The sequence below is a fragment of the Dipodomys merriami genome, unplaced genomic scaffold (genome assembly GCF_024711535.1).
Source record: "Dipodomys merriami isolate MVZ:Mamm:240054 unplaced genomic scaffold, mDipMer1.0.p SCAF_98, whole genome shotgun sequence".
NCBI lineage: Eukaryota > Metazoa > Chordata > Mammalia > Rodentia > Heteromyidae > Dipodomys > Dipodomys merriami.
Window position 1 is genome coordinate 1,516,972 of NW_027206601.1, and position 26,581 is coordinate 1,543,552.

Sequence of the window (26,581 nt, forward strand, 5' to 3'; positions counted from 1 at the left end):
TCTGAATCAAGCTCAGTATAGGACGCTGTTTCTCCAGGACCCAAGGGCTCCAAAAATCAAGGGGGTGGAAGGAACTGCATTGGTACACCACCTCCTGACCCCCCAACTCTATGCTCTGATAGCCTAGAGGTCTTAGTTCAATGACTGCAGAGGAAGACGCCACAAGGATCCTACAGGATCTCAAGTGAGGGGCAACTCAGGGGCCAGTCATCAGGCAAAGAGAGTGTCCGTGCTAGCTTTGGAAACCAACCCAGACAACCAAAGAGAAATTGGGCTGCTAGATCATGACCCAGGTAAGGAAAACAAGTCTGTAACACATGTTGCTTGGGATGACCATGCCCCTGACTGAAGTCAGAAAGAAACCACAACAACCAAATCCAGGCAGAGACAGAGAACACAGGGTGCAAGGCAGATTAAACACACACACACACACACACACACACACACACACAGACAAAGACCCATTAAGCTACTTGCTCAGCACAAAGAGCACAAAGGGAGCGCAAATCAGACAGAGGAAGGAGCAGATCATAAGTATGTTCCATATCACGGTGAGGAGCTACAGCCCATCAGGAACAAAACAAGCTCTGGAGCTGTGTGAGCATCTGTTCCTTGGTTTGTTCTGATGGAGATAGATAGATAGATAGATAGATAGATAGATAGATAGATAGATAGATAGATAGATAGATAGATAAATTTATTTCACTTGTGTTGACTATACCATAATAGTCAGGTGAGGAGATATCAATATCAAGGATATGAGAAAACATTACTCAAGGATTTTGCTTTTTCTTGTGGGAGGGGATTTTTGCATTTTTGCTTGTACACAGGATGGTTGTATTATGCTGAGAATTATGATATCTATCTGGATATTTGGTAGGAGTTAAGAAAATGTATATGAATGCCAAGTTGGAAAAGGGCATTTAGAATGATGAATCTTTTTTGGTCGGTTGTGGCTCTTGAACTCAGGGCCTGGATGCTATCCCTGAGCTTTTTATTTTTGCTCAAGGCTAGCGCTCTACCACTTTGAGCCTCAGCTCCACTTCTGGGTTTTTGGTGCTTAAGTTGGAGATCCAGGCTGGCTTAGAACCCTGATCCTCAGAGGTCAGGCTCCTGAGTAGCTAGATTCAGGCTCAAGCCACCAGCAAATAATTTTATGTGCCAACTGGCTGGGCCATGCAGGCCCAGAGATTTGTTCAAGCATTGCTCTGGATGTGTCTGGAGGGAGCTCACCTGCACCAGCTCCCAGCTGAGGGCTCAGCTTAGGCCAGTCCCAAACTGTGAATGATTTGCCTTGCTGAAGGGGAAGCAACAGGGGGTCCTTACCTTTGGCTTTGGAGGGGGGAGGGTCCTACTTTAAATGAGGATTCTAAACCCTGAGCACACTTGGAGGGAGGGGTGGGGCTCTGCAGAGAGAGTAGCAACCACAGCAGGGGTAGGAGTGGACCCAAGATAGTAGCTGAGCCCCCTGGGAGAGCCAGGTGGCACTGGGGCATGAGTAAGCAGAGGTTAGGGCTTCCCAGGGGGTGGACTAGGGTGAAAAGGTGATGGCTTTCCCTGCAGGAACTCGGGACTGGGTGGAGGCCATGTGCAGGAAGGCTCACTGGGAATGAATGAGACACCTGGGAGAGACTGGAAGTGAGACCAGGAGTAGGCAATGCAGCCTGGGCCAAGGGAAAAAAGCAGAGAAGACAGCTGGGGCCTGGGCTCAGCCATGGGAGCCAGAATGAGAAGAGGGAGGGAGGGAGACCTGAGGAGTATGGGGCAGAGAGGGAGGGAAGGGAATGAACAAAACTACCCCCATTAAGGAGCCAGCCAGGGATAGAGGTGCGTGCCTGTAGTCCCAGTCACTCCATAGGCAGAAACTGGGAGGATTTGTGGACATCCCAACTCAAGTAACAAGCCCCACTCACATAGGGGTAGAGCCAGAGGATCACTGTCAGAGGCTGTTCCCCAAACAAAAAGCATGAGACCTGCCAGGCTCATAATCCTAATTATTTTGGATATAATCCTAATTACCCAGGAGGCTAAGATCTAAGGCTTATGGTTAGAAGCTACCTCAGGCAAGATAGCCTGGGAGACTCTATCTCCAATTAACTACCTACAAAAAAAATGAGACCTTATCTGAAAAATAACTAGGGCAAAAAAAGCTGAGGGCATGGTTCAAGTAGTAGAGTACCTACCTAGCCAGGGCCAGGCCCTGAGTTCAGAACAAACCCCACCCAAAATATCCACGAAGACAAGGATAAAATAGGGGACAAAGCCAAGTGCCCCGGGAGGAAGAGACAGGCTGAGGGTGCTAACAACCAGAAGTCCAGTCTAGCCCAGCAGAAAAGAGGCCCAACTCCACAGGCAATAAAAGACTAGCACCAGATGCAGCCCGATCCTATCATGAACCACCAAAGCACCAAGTGTTTCTCAGTAGATGAGCACAAAAGATGAAGGCTGTTCCAAAATAATACCAACAGTCAATGAAAGTGTTTCCACATGGATCATTTATTCCAGATAGCTTTCCATCAGATGTATATGTATGTGTGTGTGCATGAGTTGAACAGTGTTCAATGCACATTTTCTCCCATAGCAACATCACCACCTCTAGCTTCCTTTACACATCGACATCTTCACTTGCTTACTTGCCCTGCAAATGCCCATCAGTGATGTGAGATGGACATGGCAAATCACTCTTAAGTGCAGGTTAACGATGCTCCTTTAAAAGCCACTCGGAAAAATCATTGCCTCCTATTTGCTTCTGCATTTTCTAGACAGAGCCACGTGTGCTCTTTAAAAAGAAAAAGACAAAAACAGAAGCCTGTACTTTGGAAAAGCTAGAATACAACTTTGTACACATAAAGCAATGAGAGATGTTTTGTAATATATAAATTAATACCGGTACAAGTTACTGTGTAGAAAAATAAACTTATAGTGAATAAATATGAGCCAGCTTTATATAACAAGCAATATATGGAGTATAAAAAGTACTTCCTATATATATATATTTATATACATACATAGACACATACAAAAATGTGAATGTGTGGTTCCAGAGTATAAATACACTATATACTTAAATACTTTGCCCGAGTGAACACAGACAGCATCTCTTTTCAGTGTTGTAAATGAAAGTACTGTTGACAATCAGGGTCCCCTCTGAGCTTCTGCGATCCAGGGAGCCTCCTCCCGCTCCAAGGGTAGACGCACCAGCACAGCCCTGCCTCCCCATCCAGGGAGGACTCACACTGCCAAGACAGGGCCAAAGTCAGGGTCAGCAGATTAGGAGCTGAAAGTGGAGACATAGCTCTGCCCAGCCCTTCCCTGAATGTCTCAGGACCCTACCCATCCCTCCTGCACACACCCCTGCACTCCCACTCTCTCCTGCTGAGAATAACCACCAAGCCACCTGTCAGCTTGGTGGTGCTGAGGAAGGAAGATCCCCGCCCCTGCAGCAACCAGTCCCCATAGGGAGTTTTGCTCCCTTTCTCTAGGTATGACAGGTGAGGAATTGGTATCCTAAGGGTCCAGAAACCTGTGAATGCCTCTCCCCCAAGGCTCACTAGGTAGATCTCATTTAGTAAGAACATTTTCTGTGTGTATTTGGGGCAGGACATTCTGTATCATGAAAGACCATGGTATTGCAGGGGCATGGGGAAGCAGTGACTAGCTCCATAAAAACACCCACTAGCAAGGCCACCTACCTGTTTGCTGTGATAAAATCCATGCTTGTTGCAGTTGGGTAGGTAAAATTTGTAGATTTCTTCTCCTGCCTTCTGTTGTTGGGCTAATCTCTCCAGCACTCTGTAGAGCTCTCGTTGGCAGGGCTTCAGGAAAAATAAATTGGTATTAGTATGAATACAAGAGAAAGTGACTTTGCATCTTAGACAATGAATTAAGAAGAGTTTCTTATTCGTTTTTGTTTGTGTGTTTGTTTTTGTGCCAGTACTGCAGCTTGAACTCTGGGTCTTGCACTGACACTTGGCTTTTGTTTGTTTCTCTACTCTAGCTCTTAGCTGGTAAGTGGAGAAAGAGTCCCATGGACTCTCCTGCACAGGCTGGCTTTGTATTATGATCCTCAGAACTCAGCCTCCTGAGTAGCTATGATTACAGACATGAGCCACCAGTGCCTAGCTTGAGAATTCATGAGAAGGGATGGGCTAGGAGCAGCACCCACCATGTGGCCATGGGGTCCTAAAACCATGTGCTGGTCCTATGATATGCCTTCCAGGGACAGGAGCTCATTTTCTCACTTGTAAGAGAGGGAGTTGGTCTCTCTTGAGCTGTTAGGCTAAAGGATTGCAACACTATCTTCTCCCTGACTGAACAGTTTCTAAACATCTGTACCCAGCAAGAGCCTGGCCAATACTACAAAGCTCTTCCTTCCTGCTGTTACCTGCTGGGTTAGTTCAAACTCCTGGTGGAAAGGAAAGGAGGCACACTCCACTGGCTGTGGAGTCTCACACTGTTCTTAGGACTGCTTAGGACTGCTTTTCCAGGGTCCCACAGTACTGGAGCTTGTTTAATAAGACTAGTGACAGTACAGATTCAAGACTGGACTCCCTTGCCATAAAAAAAACATATCATTGGGGAAAGTTGAGAAATTTAACCACAGACTTCCAGATTTTTGAAAACTTTCCTTGCAGTTTACACAAGTCAAATCAGGTGTGGCATCTATCTTAACAATTTGCGGGTAAAAACCAACATCTTCTATTTGTCATCCTTTCCACACAAATTCTGCAGTGTCCAAGAAAAAAAAATGGCTTGTTCGTTCTTATGCCAGTCCACTTTTCTGGAATTGATTTTTCTCTTTCCCACTCCCCTTCAAATCAACGCTCCAAGTTTGGTTCTCTGTCGTCCTCAAGTGGTAGAATTAAAACTGACAGGACTAGGGAATATAGCTCTGTGGTAGAGTGCTTGCCTAGCAGATCCCAGGCCCTGGATTCAATCTCCAACACTGCAAATAATAAATTATAATAATAATTTTTTAGGTTGTTCATTGGCCCAGGGTTTCAATTTTGGAAAACAAGAAATTCTGGAGAGCTAGGTACCCACAGTGGTTCATGCCTATAATTCTAAGGAGACTGAGATATGAGGATCACAGTTCGAAGCCAGCCTGAGTAGGAAAACCTGTGAGACTCTTATCTCCAATTAATCACAGAAAAAGCCAGAAGTAGAGCTGTGACTATAGCTTTGAGCAAAGAAGCTTAGGGTCAGAGCCCAGGCCTAGAGTTCAAGCCCCAGGATCAGCAAGAAAGCAAGTGAGCGAATGAGCCAGTGAGCACGCATGAGGGGAGGGGGGGAAGGAAAGGAAAGGAAGGAAGGAGGAAGGGAGGGAGGAAGGAAGGAAGGAAACAAAGAAAAAAGAGGAAGAAAGAAGGACAGAGAAAGGAAAGAAAAAACAAAAGGAAAAAGAGAAAGAAGATTCTGAAAATGGTAGTGAGATAGCAACTCAATGATATAAAAATCTATACTTAAGATGCTTATGATACCAAATTTTATATTATAGATATTATATCATAATTTTTAAAGTGAGAACACAAAAAGATATAGTGGGGTGTGGGGATTAGATCCTGTGCTCAAAAGATGCTTCAAAAGATGCTCTTGAGTGGTTGGTTGTCTAGTCTGACCCTGTCATTTAGACATGAGCTGGGCTCCATGAAGCCACCTGTGTGAAGATCCCTGCAAAGCCTCACCTTCCATTTGTTGGCATCGGCCATGTCACGGGCCCTCATGTTCTTGTAGATGCTAATGGCGTTCCAGAGGATGGGCTGGTCCTCACCAGAAGTGGTCATCAGATGAAAGTTCTCCAGCAACTGCTCCTCAGTCATCTCTGTGCTCTTAGGGGCTACAGTGGTCTTGACCTCTACAAAGGTAGCACCAAAGATCCGTGGGTTTTCAGACGCATGTATCCCTGTGTCCCACCCGTCATTTCTTTCCCTCAGCCAGGGTGGCACACAGGCTGACCAGGTTAATCCAGATGTCTGCCGATCATATGTCAAAACAGCAATGACCTAATGGCAAGGGTAACTCTACTGAGGAAAACAGTGGTTTTCTGGGTGGTAAGGGCTCCCTGGGCTTCTAATGGACCAGACAGAGGAGGGAGCAGCATGAAGCCAGGAGCTTCTGCTGAAGCCAGGAGCAAGTCTGAAGAAGCCCCAAAGCTTGGGAACTACTCCTGAGCCTCATGATAAATGTTTTCTAGGGCTTTTACCTCATAAAAGAGGAGTTTTTAAACACTCCAAGAACAAATGAGAGGGTTCAGTCAGAAGTGGGGTCCAGTTAGGCAGCAGTGGCTCACACCTGTAATCCCAGCTACTCAGGAAGCTGAGATCTGAGGGTCATGGTTCAAAGCTAGTCTGGGCAAGAAAGTCCATGAGACTTTTACTTCCATGTAGCTACCAAAAAGCTGGAAGTGGAGCTGTGGCTCACGTGGTAAAGTGGCTGTGCAAAAAATCTAAGGGACAATGCCCAGGCCCCAAGTTCAAGTCCCAGAACCAACCGACATGCATGAGCACGTGTGCACGGGGGCACGCGAGCGCGCACACACACACACACACACACACACACACACACACACACACAGTGGAGTCTAGACTGCAGCTCTTCTGACCCAGATCACTATTCATCTCTTCTGCCCCCCCACCCCCCACCCCCGCCAGCCCCTGCCCTCTTTCCACACATTAAGTGACTTCTCTAACATCCCAAGAGACAGATCACTAGACCCCTGTGATAGTGTCCAAGGATGCAGCAGAGAATCGGAGGAGCCCCTCCGCACCCCCCAGGAAATCTATTTCTTTGTACCATCGAGTTGGCTCCAGTTCCCCACCCCTCCTGACAGGGTCAAGTGCTCCCTTACAGATTCCTTTCCGGACAGGAATCCCCCAGACTCCTCCCAAGGCCTAGGCACGGGCAGCACTAGCAGCCCAGATAGGAGATAAGAGGCATTTCCTACACTTCCAACTACAAACAAATCACTGCTAAATTCAGGAAAGAACTTGATTGTCAACTTCTCAGCGGGCAACCTACACATCAAACATTATTTATCTATGGGCATGAATGGAAGTGAAGTGTTCAGCCTAAACTTTCACATTATGTTCTGTAAATATCTGAGAAGCACATACGGCTGTCCACAGGATATATATTACAAAGAAAGTTCCAGGCCAAGGAGGGTGCCAGGGCAGGGCTGGCGGGGTGGCGGGGTGCAGCCTGGGGGGGGGCACCCTGCAGCTCTGTGCCTTCACTCTCACTGCGCATCTCGAGAGGTTTAAGGTCCAGCCTACCAAATGGGAGATCTTTTTCTCCTCCTCCTTCTGAGCACTGAACTGTGCGCCCTTGGACCACTCCATCTTTTGGGGTACCTTGCAAGATCAAGCAATGATGGGTACCCTCTGAGTGGCTTCAACTCCTGGTCCACTGCCCTGGGGCGTTTGTACGTGCCTCCTAGCCTCTGTGAGCTTTGGATATGCCCTGGGATCCGGGCCTGGGACGGGGGTAGGGAGAGAGGAGAGGTGGAGTACCTTCGTCCACGCTGGCTCTGGAGGCGGCCCCGGCAGGCGTGTCGACAGACTCGGGCATGCACGCGCCCTGGCCGCGGGTCAGGGCGTGCAAAGGCCGCGACTCCCCCGGCAGCGCGCGGCAGCTCAGTCCCCGAGCACAGCGCGCCGTGGCCACACCGCAGGCGGCGCCCAGCGTCAGGGCGCACATCGGGCAGCACCCGCAGCCGGCGGCCCGGGAGATCTCCGGGCATGAGGCGGGGACGGGTGCGCAGAGCGCAAGCTTCTCTGGGGTGCACGGGGCGCAGTGCCATGGCTGGATAGCACCCGTGGCCACGCCGGTCTGGACGGCTAGCAGGAGCAGCAGCGCCCGCCAGGGGCCGGCGACGGGGACCGCGAGCATGGCTGGCATCGCGGGGAGGCGACGGGCGGTGGACGACGCTTGGTGCTGTGGAGCACGGTGCCCCGTTCTCCGGGAGGGCGGCTGAGGCTCTCGGGACTGTTGGCCCTTGGCTCTGAGTAGCGTCGCTAAGTGGCTCGGGCAGTGCACGATGCGGGCTGGGGGCAGCCCCGGCCTTATGAAGGGCTTTGGCCGCGCCACGTGGACTTGGAGATTAATGATTGTCAACTCTGGCATGCTGAGATCCCAGTGTTCAAAATAAGATTGTTTGTGCTCGTGAGCTCTGCGCAATCCAGGGGCGGAAGAGGGTCCGATTTCAGATTCTGTTTGTCCTGTGTGTTGCAGGGGTCAAGCCTGGGAGCTAAAGTCCAGTCCTCACAATAAGCAATGGGCTGGGAATGGCAGGAAGACACTCTCAGCTAGCAAGAAAACCCATGCCTCACACCAGCCTGGGGAAAGCAAAGCTCATGCACCTGGGAACAGCCTTGGTTCTGGTGGAGACGCTGGACTCCTGTGTGTGTGGGTGTGTGATATATTAGTCCTGGGGCTTGACCTCAGGGCTTAGTTGAAGGTTCTTAGTCATTGAATACAAAAACTTTTCTCTTTTTGTCAAATGTTATTTCTTGAGTATTGCATTGTCAAAAGAAAAAGTCAGAGCCTGATGCCAGTGGCTAATACCTGCAGGAGGTTGAGATCTGAGGATCAGGGTTGGAAGCCCATAAAGAAGGAAAGTCTGTGAGACTCTTATCTCCCATCAACTGCCAAAAACTGGAAGTGGGGCTGTGGCTCAAGAAGTAGAGCACTGGCCTTGAGCGAAAAAGCTCAGGAACAGCGCCCAGGTCCTGAGTTCAAGCTCCACAACTGACAAGACAAAAAAGAAGATGAGGAAGAGGAAGAGGGAGGAGGAGGAGGAAGAGGGAGGAGGAGGGGGAGGAGGAGGAGGGGGAGGAGGAGGGGGAGGAGGAGGAGGGGGAGGAGGAGGGGGAGGAGGAGGAGGAGGAGGAGGAGGAGGAGGGGGAGGGGGGAGGAGGAGGAGGAGAAGGAGGAGGAGGAGGAGGAGGAGGAGGAGGAGGAGGAGGAGGAGGAGGAGGAGGAGGAGGAGGAGGAGGAGGAGGAGGAGGAGGAGGTGGAGGTGGTGGAGGTGGTGGTGGTTTTGACATGAGAGGGGCTCAGATCCCAGCCTCCTGAGTAGCTAGGATTACAGATGTGGGCCACCAGCACCTGACCTACCAACAATCACTCTTGCCTTCAAGGAAAACAGCACCTGTGCCTTCTGATGGGCTGCGTCTGACTGGTTCCTGAGTTTACAAACAAACCCCAGCAGAGGGCCAGGAAAATGGGCTACAAGGCACACCTGCCAGACAGGACCCTTGAGGTGGGAGCTGAAGGTTTTGCTAGGAAAGGGGCTTGAGATAAGCTGTCCCAGGCAGTACACAGGACCACAGTCCCATGTGCTGTGGAATTTTTAGACACACCCAGGCTGTTCAAGCCCATCTGGCCCCAAGGAGGACCCTTCTCAAGTCACCCAGTAGAGCCAGAGGTGTGGCCTGGATCCTGATACAAAGTCACCTCATCCTGAAGGGAACTGGTGGGAAGAGGGGAGGAGGCTGAAACTGTGAAGACAGAGGTCTGTGCTAGTTCGTGTCTGTGTGTCCCACTATGCTGGGATGCACAAGAGATAGTATTTTCTCCTGTCTTAAAAAAAATACATTGTTGGGCTTAGTGGTAGAATGCTTGCCTAGCGTGCATGAAGCCTTGGGTTTGATTCCTCAGTACCAATCACATGAACAGAAAAAGCTGGAAGTAGTGCTGTGGCTCAAGTGGTAGGGAGCTAACCCTGAGCACAGAGAAGCTTAGGGACAGAGCCCAGGCCCTGAGTTCAAACCCCAGGACAAACAAAAAAAATGTATTGTTATTATTAAGGTAATGCACAGAGAGGGGTTACAGTTACATGTCAGGTAATGAGTACATTTTTTGACAGTGCCACCTCTTCCTTCACTCTCTCCCAGTTTTCCCTCCCATCTCTACCTACAAGTTGTATAGTTTGTTTTCAACATAGGGTCTAGTGAGTACCACTGCTTCATTTGTTCACCCTTTGTCCCTCCACTTCTGGGCCCCCTAACCCTCCCAATGACAGAAACAGAAACAAAGCAAAATAAAACAATAGCAACAAAGAAAAAAATTCATTTTGATTTCCTGGAGTTCTTTCGGTAACCATTATTTATATGATTAGAGGCATATATGTATTGTGCCTTTGAGTTCTTCCCCTAAGAGAAAGGATAGAGCATTTTACACATCTATTCTGAAACTGCCCTGCAAATAGCCTTAAAGTTCCTTGCTACCAACTGGGGAAGTAAATTCTGGGGCACCTGGAAAGTGCATAGCTATTCATGATAATAGTACCTCTGTATTTCCTAATAGAAATCTTCAAGGCAAGAAGTTAGCCAAGTTAAGTAAACTCACACTAAGGAAAATGGCAGAAGATGCAGAATATACTATTCTTGGCATCTGATAAGACAGAAAACTGTTTTTGTTGTTGTTGTTGTTTTGTTAGTCTTTGGGGCTTCATCTCTGGGCCTGGGCGTTGTCCCTGAATTCTTCAGCTCAAGGCAAGCACATTACCACTTGAGCCATAGTACTACTTCTGGTCTTCTGGTGGTTAATTGGAGATAAGAGTATCACCAACTTTCCTGCCCCGGCTGGCTTTGAATGGTGATCCTCTGATCTCAGCTTTCAATTACAGGAGTGAGCCACTGACACCCAGCTGAGAAAACTGTCTTAATAATATAAAAGAAAGTGGTAGCCAGACACTGATGGCTCACACCTGTAATCCTAGCTACTCAGAAGGCTCAGATCTGAAGATTGAGGCTTGAAGCCAGTCTAGGCACACAAATCAGAGAGATTCATCTCCAATTAACGAGCAAAAACCAGAAATGGAGGCATCTCTCAAGTTGTAAGAGTGTCAGACAAGCCCCAATTCTGGTATGAACAAGCAAATAAAGAAATGGGTATAATGGTTCCCTAGCAGCATGGTGGTTGTGACAAACAGATTGGTTTTTGCTTACTTTTCTTAATTTTTTTTTTTTTTTTTTTGTCTGTCATGTGGCTTGAACTCGGGCCTGGGTGCTGTCCCTCAGCTCTTCAGCTCAAGGCAAACACTCTACCACTTGAACCACATGCCACTTCCGGTTTTGGTGGTTAATTGGAGATAAGAGTCCCAGGGGACTGTCCTGCCCAGGCTGGCTTAGAACCTCGATCCTTATATCTCAGCCCCCTGACTAGCTAGGATTATAGGTGTAAGCCACCAGCACCAGCTTTTTAAAAATCTTTTTAAAGCATAAACATACGTCAATTTATTTTCTTTTATTTTCATTTTTTGGGTCCAGTTGTGGGGCCTGAACTCTGGGCCTGGACGCTGTCCCTCAACCCTTCAGCTCAAGGCTGGCGCTCTACCACTTGAGCCACAGCACCACTTCTGGCTTTTTTTTCCTGCTTATGTGGTGCTGAGGAATAGAACCCAGTGCCTCAAGCATGCAAGGCAAGCTATCTACCACTGAGCCACCTTCCCAGCCCAATTTATTTTCTTTTTATCTGGCAGTATATGCTTGAACTCTCAAGGCTGACTTGACAGTCTGGTGATTTACAATTTGAGCCATGCCTCCAGACCATTTTGCTTTTGTTTCTCATTTAAGAGCTCATGTTTTTGCTTAGGTCCAGCCTTAGACTGTGACCCACATAGTTGGCACTATATAGTCATGTACCATCATGTCTGTCTTGTTGAGATGAAGTCTTTTTTTTTTTTTTTTGGTCAGTTGTGTGGGCTTTGAACTCTGGGTCTGGGCGCTGTCCCTCTTCAGCTCAAGGCTACCACTTTACCACTTGAGCCACAGCACCACTTCAGGTTTTCTGGTGATTAATTGGAGATAGAAGTCTCCCAGATGTCCTTGCCTGGTCTGGCTTTGCACTGTGATCCTCAGATCTCAGCCTCCTGAGTAACTAGGATCACAGGCGTGAGCCACTGGTGCCGGGCGAGATGAAGTCTTACTTTTTGCCCAGGGTGGCCTTAACAGGTGGTCCTCCCAACTTCCACCTCTGAAGCAGCTGAAATGACAAATATGAAACACTGTGCTCAGTCTTTTTAGACTCCTGGATTTGTACCTTATATTTGTTTTATCTGTTAAAATAACCTATTCCTAGGTGCTAGGTACACAGGAAGCTAAGATCTGAGAATCACAGTTTGAAGCCAGCTGGAGCAGGAAAGTCTGTGAGACTCTTATCTCCAATTAACTACCAAACTAAGCTGAAAGTGGAGGTGTGGCTCAGGTGGTACAGTGCTGGTTGGCCTTGAGTACCAGAATTCCAAGCCCTGAGTTCAAGCCTCAGGATCAGCATGCACACACGTGTGTACATGTGTATGCATATACATACACAACACATCATCTAGCTAAAGAATACCTGGATTTATCTGTTAAAATCACTTTCTTGGGCTGGGATGTAGCTCAGTGGCAAAGCGCTTGCCTAGCAAGTGCAACGTCCTGGGTTCGATCCCCAGTACCAAAAAAGAAAAGACAAAAAAAAAATCACTTTCTTTTTTTTTTAATTTAATTTTATTTTATTTGTGAACATACTGTACAGAGGGGTTACAATTGCATGGGCAGGATAATGCGTACATTTCTTACCAAGCATTGCAGCCTCCTCCTTTGTTTACCCTTCACATCACTTCCCAGCATCCCCCCTCCCCCCCCAATCCCCATCCTTCTCCTTCCCCCCTTCCCCCCCCCCCCCCCGCACCGATGTTGTAAAGCTCATTTTGGACATGACAACTTGTACTTCTCATTGTTGCAACAGGTCCACCTGTATCCTTAAACAACTGGTTTTTCCCCATCTCCTCAACAGGTTATACTGACATCAAATATAGTGAAAGCAGGGGTTATACTATGGGGGAGGGACATACAAAGCAACAAAGAGATAATCTTATAGATGCATTAGAAACACATGCATGAAAGAAAAAAACATTAAAATACATATCTAAGGGTTCATTTTCCTGACATCACATTATCTGACTTTTTCTGCTTGACTCATACATATACTAGATATTGCAAATAAGGGAAACCATGGGACCTATGTTTCTTTGGGCCTGGCTTACTTTACTTAATATAATTTTTTCCAAGTTTTTCCATTTCCTAACAAATGGGGCAATGTCATTCTTTCTGATGGAGGCATAGAATTCCATTGTATATATATACCACATTTTCTTGATCCATTCATCTACTGAGGGGCATCTGGGTTGGTTCCATATCTTAGCTATGGTAAATAATGCTGCAACAAACATAGTTGTGCTGGTAGCTTTAGTGTGGTCTTGTTTGTAAACATTTGGGTAAATGCCCAAAAGTGGGATTGCTGGGTCATAGGGGAGTTCTATGTGAAGTCTTTTGAGGAACCTCCATACTGCTTTCCAAAGTGGTTGAACAAGTTTACATTCCCACCAACAATGAAGTAAGGTTCCTTTCTGTCCACATCCCCTCCAGCATCTGTTTGTTAAAATCACTTTCTAAAGCACTGGGCTGAGGTATAGCTCAGGAGTAGAGCACTTACCTAATGGGCACAGGGCCCTGGATTCAATCACTAGCACCACAATCAATCAATCAATAGAATCTCAATAACAAAATTAAATTAATTTACTACCTCTTTTCCTAGCTACTTCTGGGTTCTCTGGCTTCAGAAAAGTGACTCAGCTTTCCCTAGCTGAATGTTGTTGTGCATGGAAAGTCTCAATGAATAGTAACCCCTCAAACCCATCAGAATAAGATCAGTGTATGTAGTTGTAAGTTGTGATTATTTTTTTTACAGAACAGTTTGGTTCCTAGTCAAGGAACTAATCCAAAGATCTCAAATCTGTATGTGTGTCCTGGTACTGAGGCTTGAACTCAAGACCTAAGTGCTGTCTCCTAGCTTTTTTACTCAAGATTGGTGCTCTACCACATGAGCTCCACCTCTACTTCTGGCTTATGGGGGTTAATTGGAGATCCTGCTCAGGCAGGTTTTGAACCATGATCCTCAGATCCTCTTGAGTAGCGAGGATTAGAGGCATGTGCCACTGTGCCTGGCATCAATTTTAAAATATTTTCTTTCCCATTAACATTTGTTCATTTAGTGTTTTAAAATCTTAACAGTTTTGATATAAGTCTCAACATAATTTCATCCTCAGAGGAAGAGTGTATACACTGAAATTCCTCTGTGACCTCAACTTGTGATCATTGTCCACATTTGAAATATGTTCTTCATGAACACCGGAAAGGGAAAATCCTTTGGCAAATATTTGGAGACCCCCCCAGTGTGTGCCCTGCAGCTGTGGGACTTGGTTTACTCTGTTGTGCACTTGCTTCACGTGTTCAGCCCCCCTCCTTTCTTATGTTCTCCCTGCTCCTGCATGTAGCAGATCTTTCCCAAAGATGGATTTCCCAAATGTTTCCATTGCTTACTTCATAGCAAGAGCAAACTAAATATGCCTGGAGACACAGCTCCACCCTTAATCCCAACCCTCGGTCACCAGACCCTCCCTCCAGGCTCATGTGGCCTTTATCCACCCGCTGGCCCCAGGCTGGGTGTGCAGGTCATGGACACAGCGGTGACTCAGCCATCTTCCTTACCTAGTCTTAATTCTGCTCTAAGATTTCAGGTCATTTCCCTCTAATGTTCCCACACTCATTAAAAACAACCCAACTTCACTTCTGTACCCCAGGATTCCAGGTGGCTTTGACTGTCTCATTCCTCTCCTCTCTTAAGCCCCTGGCCTCTTCCATCTATCCAAAATCTTTTTTTTTGGGGGGGGTCCGGTCGTGGGACCTGAACTCTGGGCCTGGGCACTGTCCCTCAGCTCTTCAGCTCAAGGCTAGCTCTCTACCACTTGAGCCACAGCACCACTTCCAGCCTTTTTCTTTTTGCTTTTGTGGTGCTGAGGAATCGAACCCAGGACCTCATGCATGCAAGGCAAGCACTCTACCACTGAGCCACCTTCCCAGCCCTCCATCCAAAATCTTTCTCCCAGGGCTCAGTCCTCAGTCCTCACATTCCAGCCTCCCATCCATGATCAAACATGGCAGAATGAATCTCTGTTCCTTCCAGCTTCACAGCCATGCATTTTCTGGGCTTCTGTCTGTAGTCTTCTCCTCACCCAACAGAGGCTATGGTGGAACACAGGGCAAAATTCTTTTCAGTGGGGCACAGGTGGGCTGAGTATAGGAGAGGATTAATATGTTGCCAAACCAAGCCATAACCCTCAACACTCTCAGTCCAGCAGTGGGGGATCTAGCCAGGGCTGGTTGTAAGGTTGCATGTGTTGTCTGTGATGGGAAGACAGAACATCTTGTGTCTGGGTGTGGCCATTAGGTTATTTTTAAAAGGTAGCTATTGGTGAGGTGCCAATGGCTAGCACCTGTAATCCTAGCTACACAGGAAGCTAATAAATTCTAAAGATCCTGATTCAAAGCCAGTCCTGGCAGACAAATCTGTGAGACTCTTATCTCCAGTTAACCAACAAAAGGCCTGGAAGTGGAGGCACTGAGTTCTAGTTGTGGTGAACAGCTGAAACAGACCCACTCATCTTTGGCCAGGCTAGGTGAGCAGAGGTGGGTGTACAGTATCCCCTCTTCCCAGGACATGTAAAGAATCCCATAACCCAACTGTATGATCCCAGAGCCAAGAGCATTTGAACTTGGGAGCCATGAAGGCAGGCAGGGGAACAGAGAGTCAATGCCTTGTAAGTGTGTAGCGTTTTCAGCACAAGCCAAGCAAAGATGTCATCATTACCAGTAGGTATCACTATCAGAAGCTGGGATATAGCCCCCACTTCCCCATAATCAAAGCCCGTGTGTTTCCTGTCAACCAAACAGGCACTGTGTGTAGGGTAGGGCCACTATGTCTGTCTGTCTATGCAGCAGCAAGGAAAGTTTCTTTGGGAGGCTGTGGTGGGTGGCATGGGAGATGTGCACAGGCAAATTTCAGTGCCAGTCAAAGAATGTGAATTATGTCAACGACCAAAAAAGATTATGACCAGAATTAAGAGACCACCACCACATATTGTGAAGTCTGTATGCACCTCAGGGCAATCCCACTGTGCACTCCAGGGGTCGCTGTGAAAATAGCACCTTTGCCAATATTACAATGGCACTTAACATCGTGTGTGTGTGTGTGTGTGTATGTGTGTGTGTGTGTGTGTGTGTGTCTGTCTGTCTGTCTGTCTGTCTGTGTCAGTACTTGGGCCTGAGCACTATCCCTAAGCTTTTTTTGCTCAAGGCTGATGCTTACTACTAAAGCCACAACTCTACTTCCAACTTTTTGGTGGTTAATTGTATTAGACTCTCACAGACTTTCCTACCTTGGCTGACTTCAAACACAGATCCTCAGATCTCAGCCTCCTGGAGAACAAGTTGGCCATGGACTACTGCAGGTAAAGAACTTAAAGCTGAGTCTTTTGCTAATGCCTGAAGGGGCTCCTCACATAATCAAGGCTGTAATGGGAGGGTGATGAGGGAGGGGAGCAAGGAATTAAGTGTGAGCTATTGTCATCTGCACCATCCGTGGGCTCCTGATGTGTGGGGCTAAGGGATGATGAAACCTCCCAAGGCCTTCCATCGCCCACTGTTCTCAGTTCTGTCTGCATGCAGTAGTTGGAATATTGGGTAATTTGTGCTTTGGAAAACAATACCAGAGTCAAGAGCAAAAGTCAAACTTTCCAAGAGGGGGAAACCACTGCAATGCAGGGAAACTTCAGAAAGGAAGTTGTTTTTAACCTGGGGGAAAAACACACACAGAGAAAGATGTCCTGTCTCATGATCAACACAGGGGATGATGTAAACGTGTGCAAAGGCCCTGTCTGCCGCTCTTATCTCAATAGCAGATAAAGAGAGCCGCTCTGCAAACAGCAAGAAAAAATAGTTCGTGTCTATACCAAAGTGGAAAAGTTACCTCCCTCCTGTCACGTCAACAAGCCCAGGTTCTAAACATAGGATGGCTCACAGGCACTTATATCTTGAGGGCACATCAGATGATCGGAGTTTCAAGGAAGGCATGGTGGTTCGTGCCTCTGATCTTGAATACTCAGGAAGCTGAGATCCAAAAGATCACAATTCAAGAAAAGCCCTAGCAAAAATAAAAAATAAAATTCATAAGGTCCCTTCTCAACCAATACTTGGGTAGGATGATATATACTTATCCTGGCTATGGTGAGAAGCGTAAATAGAAAGATTACCGTCAAGTCTGGCCTGGGGGTGGGGGGAGTGAAACCTTAGCTCAAAAATAACCAAAGCAAATAGGACTAGAGGTGTAATTAAATGATTCAAGATGTAAAATACCTGCCTAGAAGTCAGGAAGCCCTGAGTTCAAACCCCAGTACTACCAAAAATAAAATAAATATATAAAAGATGGGCTATTGCAATTTCAGCATTGACAACAAAGCCAGCACTCCACCAAGATGCATTTGTATCAGGGGTGCATTGCTTCAAGAGCACTGATATTTGAGGGCCAGGTATAAGGAAGGTCTGCAAACATCAGCATTCCTTCCTTCTTTTCTGCCCCAAATGTTTTGTGACAAATCCCTCCTGATCACCCCATCTGTGTGATACGGGTGGAGGGTGTTTAGATCAGTGTCAAGCCATTCAGAAACTGAACGTCCAGGCTGATCTTCAGACTCCCCACCTCCCCCCCCCCCCCGCCCCCAAACTCCAATCTGACTTCTAGGAATGTGCCCAGCACTATGTTTTAACAAGCTTCCAGGGGGCTTTGACACATGGGTTGATTTGGTGCTACTGATTCAAAAAACCTCCACTAGTGAGCCCACCCCTAATGGGACTGGGGGTAACGAGTGAATATGAGAAAAAACATAGACACAGAGTAATCGCTGCTGCTGCTACATCTCTCAAAGGAAACATAGAAGAGCCATCAGTAAACCAAGTTCCCAGCCAACCTCAAGGTTTACACATGCGTCTGCAATGTCTCATATAAACTGCAAAGACTGACAGAAGCCTCTTGAGACACACCTTTGGATTTCATTGGCACAAGTGTTGCTTTGTCAAGCCAAGTCATTGGTTGGTGGAAAATGCCATGGTAGCCTTGCAAAGCTCTGCTGGGAAGAGCACTCTTGGCCACTTCCACTGCTCAGACTTGGGGCCCCATGAGGGATGGGAAAGGTACCCAATAGTTACAATGTGTGCTCAGAAAGCACAGTGCAGATTTCCAGTGTCTTACACTAATATAAAACTTCAGTGTGCCTAAGTGACAGTAAGATCAGGACTTCAAGAATGTGAGGGTTAGAAGTCTGGAGGACCCTAAAAGTCAGGTCTAGAGATCAAGAGATTAGAGGAACCCTGCAAGTCAGAACATCAGGAAACGTTGGGGATCAGAAGACTGAGACCCAAGAAGTCAGCAGGTTCTGGGACCATGGGGGTAGCTAGGTGTATTAATATTAAGAAGTACAATGCACCAGGCAGCAGTAGCTCACACCTGAGGATCTTGGTTTAAAGCCAGCCTGGGCAGGAAAAACCATGAGACTTTTTTTTTAATCGGTTGTGGGGCTTGAACTCTGGGCCTAGGTGCTATCCTTCAGCTCTTCAGCTCAAAGCAAGCACTCTACCACTTGAGCCACAGCGCCACTTCCAGTTTTCTGAGTGGTTTATTGGAGATAAGAGTCTCACAGACTTTCCTGCCCGGGCTGGCTTTGAACCGTGATCCTCAGAGATCAGCCTCCTGAGTAGCTAGGATTACAGGCGTGAGCCTCCGATGCTCAGCTCGTGAGACTCTTATCTCCAATTAACCACCAGAAAACTGGAAGTAGTGTTATGGCTCAAGTGGTAGAGTGCTAGCCTTTAGCTGAAGAGCTGAGGGACAGTGCCCAGGCCCAGAGGTCAACCCCAACAACCAACAACAACAACAAAAAAAGTATAATGCTTAATATGAGGAATCTAGTGTATAGTCCAGACTGGGCTCAGTTTCCCCATTGGCAAAGGGATTAATACTTGCTACATGGGATTTTTTAAAATATCAATCCTTGTGATAGAAAATAATTAAACTATGAGAAACCAAGGCCCCTCAACTGGGAAATGAGCATGGTAAAGGTCATTAGTTAGTATTTTCTTCCTAGGACTTGGCTCTCTGCTTAGGGAAGGCCCTGGAGGAAAATCACCATGGTCTCCTTGTTCCCTAGAACACTCTGGTGCCCCCCTCCTCTACTGATCTGTGACCTCTCCAGCCATCCCAGGCTTTGCTGTGCTCAGATGTGCCAGCCTATGCTTTATTCTGAAGTGGAACATTTCTCTTTGCTCATCACAGTAGGCTCCCAGGCTGAGGAAGTGGCTCTGGGGCTACGTGACACTGGTGACAGTTACTGGTCATGGGGTCTGACTCATTCTTGCCTTAGACTAGTAAGACCCCTGGCGGGCAGAGCCTACATCCCATACTCATCTGATAGCAAAAGGAATTCAGAAACTTATCTAAAATGTGTTATGTCCTTGGTCATATCAGTTGACACAGTTTGCAAGATGGAGCAACCCAGGTCTGACTTACTCAGAATTCTGGAGAAGGCCCTTCACTCTGCTGCCTTCAGGCTTTCCATGTTGAACTAAATTGTGCCAGGAGACTTTTGTTTGTGCTAGTCTTGGAGCTTGAACTTTGGGCCTTGGTGCTGTCCCTGAACTTTTGTGCTCAAGACTAGCACTCAACTACTTGAGCCACAGCTCCACTTTTATTTTTTGTATTAGAGGTAAGAGTCTCACAGGCTTTTGAGCCTCAACCCTCATATCTCAGCTCCTGAGTAGCTAGGATTACAGGCATGAACTACCACACCCAGACAGCTTTTTTTTTTTTTTTTTGAGTGAGGGAGATCTCAAACTGGTGGGCTCAAGCAATCCTCCTGTTGTTATCCAAGTTTCATCTACTGCACATTGCCTTGCACACCGTAATGTTTTGTTTATTGTTCATCTTGTGCGGGTACTGGGACCTGATTTCAGGGTCTGGGCACTGTCCCTTAGCCTTACTAGATTGTTCCTCCAAAGCAATTACCCATGGGATACTCATTACTATTCTTTTTTTTTAATTTTTTAAATTTTTTTGTGAACATACTGTACAGAGGGGTTACAATTACATGGGCAAGATAATGAGGACATTTCTTATCAAGCATTGCAGCCTCCTCCTTTGTTTACCCTTCACATCCCTTCCCAGCCTCCCCCCATCCCCCACCCAATCCCCCCCCCAAAGTTGTAAAGTTCGTTTTTGACATGACAACTTGTACTTCTCATAGTTGCAACGGGTCCACCTGTATCCTTAAATGACTTGTTTTTCCCCATCTCCTCCACAAATTATACCGACATCAAATATAGTGAAAGCAGGGGATATACTGTGGGGGAGGGACATACAAAGCAACAAAGAAATAATCTTATAAATGAGTTAGAAACAAATGCATGAAAGAAAAAACATTTAAATACATATCTAAGGGTTCATTTTCCTCACATCACACTATCTGACCTTTTCTGCTTGACTCATACATATACTAGATATTGCAAATAAGGGAAACCATGGGACCTATGTTTCTTTGGGCTTGGCTTACTTCACTTAATATAATTTTTTCCAAGCCTTTCCATTTTCATTACTATTCTTTAATGGTGAGGCTCCAAATTGGACCTGCACATCAGAGTTATCAATCGCACAGGAGTCATTAGAAATGCTAATTGTGGGTCTCTACCTAGACCAGCTCAAGCAGCATGTTGGCTGGCCCAGTACTCCAACATGCTCCTCTACGGGGTTCTGAGAGAGCTTAAATCTGAGAAGGGAAGAGAAAGGAATGGACCAAGTCCTTCAGGGTAGAACACACCTTAAAGGCTAACAGTTCTGGATGGCTTTCAGCTGGCCTGGACTTGGAAATGTCACTAACCATTGAGCTAATTGAGCTTTGAGCACCCATTTTTTATTCTGTGAGAATGCAGGTGAAGTACTGGACACACAGTCTCACTTAGGTGCATCCTGAAGAACCAGCCAAGTAGAGACCCACGGGGTAAGAATCTGCCCTGTGCTTACCCTGTGTGGCCAAGAGGCATTGGGTGCTCATGAGGCACAGGTGTGCATGCTCACAGACAGGTGTGCATGCACTCAAAGCCCTGCCAGCGAGCAGAGACCACGCCTGTTTCTCCATGCTGAGGAAAAAGAGCTAGGGACTGTGCTGCAGCCACTCTAGCTGGCAGGTCCCAGACCTGAGAAAGGATGGAGCTGGGAACTCAGGTAGGCCTTCAGGGGTGCTGTTAGGAGGGGTGGAGGGTGAATGCCAGCTGCGGAGTTCCCATCAGTCATGAAGCCTTGGTCTGTACTTGTGTTTGCTGGGGCAAATGTAGCTCTAGTTGAGCCTTTTTGTGTTTGTGCCTGAGGCCCATACATGACACCCCTTGATTTGCTACAGGAGGTCCTCCTACATCTCTTCCCCTCAGTCTCTTCAGTCTGGTTCTGAGGCTCAGGCATACCCTGGGCCTCTTGAACTCTATGAGGGAGAATCTCAGCAACAGACCCTGGCTTCTTGGTCCATGGCTTTCCTTTTTCCTGGCATGTCTCCTAGGGCCTGGGAAATCTGAGACATCAGATCCTCCTTCACCACAGCTTTGCGAACCAGTAGCCTCAAGGCACAATTTCAAAGGGACTTACAGGTTAGAGGGCAAAAAACTGCCTGCTATCAATGAGAAATGTGTGATGCTGGCCTATTTAAAAATTGTAATTATTCCACGTAATATTAAGACCTGCAAAATCCAGTAACTGGTAGCTTATATCTGTAGTTCTAACTACGTAGAAGCCTGAAATCTGAATTCCAAGCCAGCCTGGACAGAAAAATCTGAAAGACTATCCCCAGTGAATCAGCAAAATGGCAGAATGGATACATGGCTCAAGTGGTGATATGCCAGCCTTAAGTGGAAATAGCTATGAAGGAACTCCAGGCACCCAGTTCAAGCCCTGGTACTAGCAACAAAATAAATAAAGGCCATCCAGTGCCTAGCCTGTATTGTGAATGTTCCACTGAACCTGCAGGCCTTCCTTGTCCTCAATCCATCTGTCATGGCTCTCCCCTAGTCTCAGTGTGATCAACTTCTTCATCAGAGAAGGATTCCATTTTCATTTGTAAATGGGTAGGAATGCAGGGTAGGAATGCATTGCCATGCTTTTAATAGCTCTAAAACATAAAAAAATCCACAGTGACTCCTGTGTTTTCTACCCAGCTCTTCTCCACCAGAAGGCAAAGTTCATTTGTATATGTGCTGGTTCTGGGGCCTGAACTCAGGTCCTAGATGACGTTTCTCAGCTTTTTTGCCGAAGGCTGAGGCTCAACCACTTGAGCTACAGCTCCACTTCTGGCTTTTGGATGATTAATTGGAATAAGTTTCATGGACTTTCCCACCTGAAGTGGTTTCAAACTAAGATCCTCACATGAGCTACTAGTACCCAGCAGTCAATGTTCATTTTACTGGCTTCTAGAACTTATTTCTCTGTATTTGTACAAAAGAACTACCCAAAACACAGATCTTTTCTTACCTGAATATAAAAATCATTTGTATAGAATACAAGTGCCTTTCATCTCCTTAAGTGGGTAACAACTTAATTTGTCCACGATAATGACTTTCTGCTACAAACTGGTGTCATGAACTTCCTTGTACACACATCCTCTTGTACACTATATTTAAATAAAGCATGCATTTGAATGTTACCAAATTCCCTTTCACCAAAGATATGCCCATTTTCCCACTGCCTCCTGTAAAGTTTTCATTCTTTTTTTTGGACTTTTTTTTTCTTAACCAGTCTAACACAGTCAACGGATGGTACTTTGGTTTCATCTTGATATGCATTTTTCTTACAAGAATGAGATCATATGTACCTGTGCAGACATTTACTCTTAACTATTCAGAAACTTTCCATTTTTCTACTAGGCCACTAAGATTTTACTAAATAACCAGAACAGTAGCTCCTTGTTTATCTTTTATAGGAAAAGTTTAAAAAGACAAATATCAGTATTTGTCTTTAACTCCATTGTAGGACATCTGGACTGTTCTATAAAATGGTATAATTCTGGGTCCTTCTTGTTTGCTGGTGAGGTCTGAGCCCTGAAAAGCAATGGCTAGTCACATAGTATTGTTAGGTCTCAGAGAGGGCCAGAATCACTCCTTTGTAAAATTGTCCTCTTCCTTTGTTCTAGTTCCTTTGACGGCCTGAAGGATAGTGGCTTCCTTAACATCTGGGGGTACTGCATTGCTTTCAGTGGACATTGTAACCAGAAATTTACTTTCCTTACAAAAAAAATAACAGCAAAATGTTCCATAAGAGTGAGAGTAAACAAAATGAGAAATCTGGAATGCCTTTGAGAGCTACCTCAACTGGTAGTAAATGTGTCAAGACCCCTGAGAACTAAGGATGAACACTGTGGTGTGTTGAGTGGCTTTCAGGTTGAAACAGCTTTTTAAGGGGTACTGTGAAGATCTAATAAGGGATTACACCAGAATCCTCCCATCACCCCCATCCAATTCCAGATGCCAACATGTTATATAAAATAGTGTAGTGTTCACATAGATCCTATATGCATCCTTCCATTTATTTTAAATCATTTCTCAATAACTTTGACCCAAAATCTATATACACAAGATGCTGGTAGCTCATGCTTGTAATCCTGAGTAGCTAGGATTGGGGGGTTGTGGTTTGAAGACAGGGCTGAACAGAAAAATCTGTGAGACTTTTACCTCCAAACTACCAGAAAACTGCAAGTCAAGCAGTAGCCCAAAGTGGTAAAACGGAAAAAGCTCAGGGATGGTGCCCCTAAATTTAAGCCCTATGGCCGACTGCCCCTCCCTACAAAAAAGGGTATATACCAGAGCATATACATACACATAGACAAGTACACAAGAGTATACTAGGCGTATTGTGTAGACCTTCTCTTGAAGGAAACAAAACAGAAGTTGGCTGAGTTAAAAGCTACACTGGGCTAATGTTGGGATATTAACCTATTATCCAACTTTCACATACCATCTACTTGGAGCCATCAGCTGCAGCTGTCTATTCTAGACTCTTCTTGTCCATTCAGGAGAAATGGCCACGTTGGTCACCATCTTTATCTTTTCATGTCATTACCACGTTAAGGTGGTTTCACTGGCAGTGTTGTCGTCCTTTTTCTTCTGGGGTGAGGTCTACCTGCTCACCCTCCTGGGTCTCAGCCCTACCCTTGAAGATCCAACGCTGAGACAATAACCAATGCCAAGAATGTAATGGCTGCGGGGGGGGGGGGGGTCGGGATGGCACTCAGGTGACAACACTCCGGTGGCACTGTGTCCTGGGCAGCTGTGCCATGTGCGTCTGATCTTCCAGGTTCCTGGGCTGAGCTCGTCTGAGGATGACAGCCCCACTCTCCAGTCAAGGCCCGCTCGCAGGAAGGCCAAGGTGGCCAAGCACAGCACCCCCAAGCCCCCGGGAAGGGCCAGCCGCCGCCGGGGGTCCGCGGTCGGCCCTGCCGCTGCTCCCGGGGCCCCTGACGGGTCCACAGGCGGCTCCGGGCCTGGTGGAGGCCGCCCTGCCGCTGGGCAGCCACCTGGGTCCACACCCGCGTCCCCAGCTCGGAACCCCGGCCTGCCCGGCGTTCGAGACACCGGGGGGAAGAGGAAGCAAGGCCCAAAGAGGCGAGCAGTGGAGGTGAGTCCTGCCCTGGTCCCCACCGACCTGGGACCCCAAGGTGCACATCCCCCGTTGACGCTCGGGGAAGGCCTCTGCTAGGGGGAAGATGGCAGCGGCGGCAGGAAGGGATGACTCAGAATGACTCAGCAAAACGCCGGTGGGGTGGGGGAGAGGCATGACGCAGCAGAAACAAGGCACCAATCGCTAGATCTTCTGGAACACATGTCCGTCCCTCAGCCAATCAGAACAGGGGCATGTTTTAGGGGCGGGGGCACAGAACTTTATATAAAGCCCAGCTCTGGGAGCCTTCGGCTCAAGAAGCCTCCCTCACCCTCCTTCCCTTCCCACTCTCTCCCTCCCTATCTTCTTAGGTTTGGGGCTGAGGAGCGGAAGGGGGGCTCTCCAATCCTTGCACCCCCTTTGCTTTCCCCCTTCCTACAACCTTCCTTACCCTCTCTGTCTCCTCCCCCCTCTCCCCCATTCTCCCTTTCCCTTTCTTCCCTCCCTTCTCTCCTCTCCCTTCACCCCTCTCCCCCCCCCTTTGTGTCTGTCTTCCTCCTCTCTTCTGCTGTTACTTTAGCTTTTAAGTCCGTGTACTCTGCTGTAATTCTTAAATCAGTGGAGAAAAGGAACCTGAGCCGAGATGGGAGCTGTGCTGCCTTGCTGTGTTGCTCTAGGCACTGGCTCTCCCCTAGATTTGCTCCCCACAATACCCAGACATCAGGGGCCCGCACCTTGGCACTCTGCATGTGAAATCATGGAAGCCATTTAGGTTTTGTTATGTCTTGTCCAGTCTGATGACAGCTCTGCTCAGAAGGGCTGCTGTGGCATCCTGGGCTCTGCCCCAGATTCCTGGCCTTCATCTGAGGACTCTGGCTGCTCCTTTGCCCTTGGGCTCCAGCTCAGAGATCCAGGTGCCCCCCTTGCCCCAGTTACAAGAGTAGTAGCATGAACCTCTTCCAGTGGAAGGCTTCCTTACTGGGCAAAGTCCCAGCTCCTTCCTACACCTTGAGCTGGAGTCCTAGGCTGGATAGGAGGCAGTCACCACTCCTGGGACAGTGCCCAGACAAGGTGGCCCGATCTCTTCCTCAGAATGGCCTTGAGACAAATGTCCCAGCTCACATACTGAGATTTCTATACCTCCTTCAGGTCAGCCAACAGGGCATAATCTGTCCCAAACCCCCATCTGTCTGAGATGGATCTCAGCCTCTACTAATGAGAGGGGTTCTCTTGGAAAGAAGGGAGAATGGAAGGGCAGAGTCTGCCAGTGGGAACAGTCCCCCAAGTTCCCAGGTCCTAATTAGCAGCCCCCACCTCAAACCCTAGCTCCTAACAGACTAGAAACCTGGATCTGCATGCAAGGAGGGCTGCCCAGGGCAGCTCAGGAGCCTCATGGAATGTTTGTCTCCATGCTCATTTTTCTAACTTCCAACCCACCACCCTTTGCTGGAGCAGCTACCTGGTTATTTTGTGGACTCATGATCTTACCCCATGGGCCACCTGCTCTAGCATCTTCTTGTAAAGGGCACTACCCTGGAACTACCCTCCTTTGCCTCTCACTTGACTGGCAGGTCAGGAATCCCCCTGAGGGTATGAAGGCCCTGTGGTTCTCTGCCCCTGTTCCCCACTCCTGCCACCTGACACACATGCACTTGAAGCACAGGAAGGAGGAGCTCTAGGGGTTTGGTTGGTGTTTCTGACCTGGGCCAGGGTCCACAGGCCTAGTGGGTGCTTCTTTGAGTGCACTCTGCATGCACCTGCTTTTCCCCAGTAAAGTTCTATCTCTTCTGAACAGATGGAACGAGTCAGGCAATGGGAGGCCTGCCTGCTTCAGCAAATCGAGGAGGCAGTCCAGCATGAGCTCACCATTGAATACGAAGACTGTTAAGCCGAGATCAGAGATACCAAGAAAGTGGGGGGTCTCTTAGAGAACCTCTTTGAGTGTGTAGCTTTGGGTTGTGATCACTTAAAATCACTTGTGAATGTTTGCATTCCACACTTCATCTAAAACTGCATA

The 26,581-nt window shown here is 47.4% G+C and overlaps 2 protein-coding genes across 2 annotated transcripts; one reads left to right on the forward strand and one right to left on the reverse strand.

Moving 5' to 3' along the window:
* Window positions 1-26,581, forward strand: Ccdc201 (coiled-coil domain containing 201). Its single transcript, XM_070014612.1, has 3 exons — window positions 1-293; window positions 24,262-24,582; window positions 26,360-26,581. Exons 1-3 carry the CDS (start codon window positions 285-287, stop codon window positions 26,450-26,452), a joined length of 423 nt encoding a protein of 140 aa, XP_069870713.1. The 5' UTR covers window positions 1-284; the 3' UTR covers window positions 26,453-26,581.
* Window positions 2,478-8,021, reverse strand: Igfbp1 (insulin like growth factor binding protein 1). The gene is made up of 4 exons (XM_070014611.1): window positions 7,509-8,021; window positions 5,685-5,854; window positions 3,693-3,815; window positions 2,478-3,236 (listed from the first exon to the last, which is right to left on the reverse strand). Exons 1-4 carry the CDS (start codon window positions 7,894-7,896, stop codon window positions 3,105-3,107), a joined length of 813 nt encoding a protein of 270 aa, XP_069870712.1. The 5' UTR covers window positions 7,897-8,021; the 3' UTR covers window positions 2,478-3,104.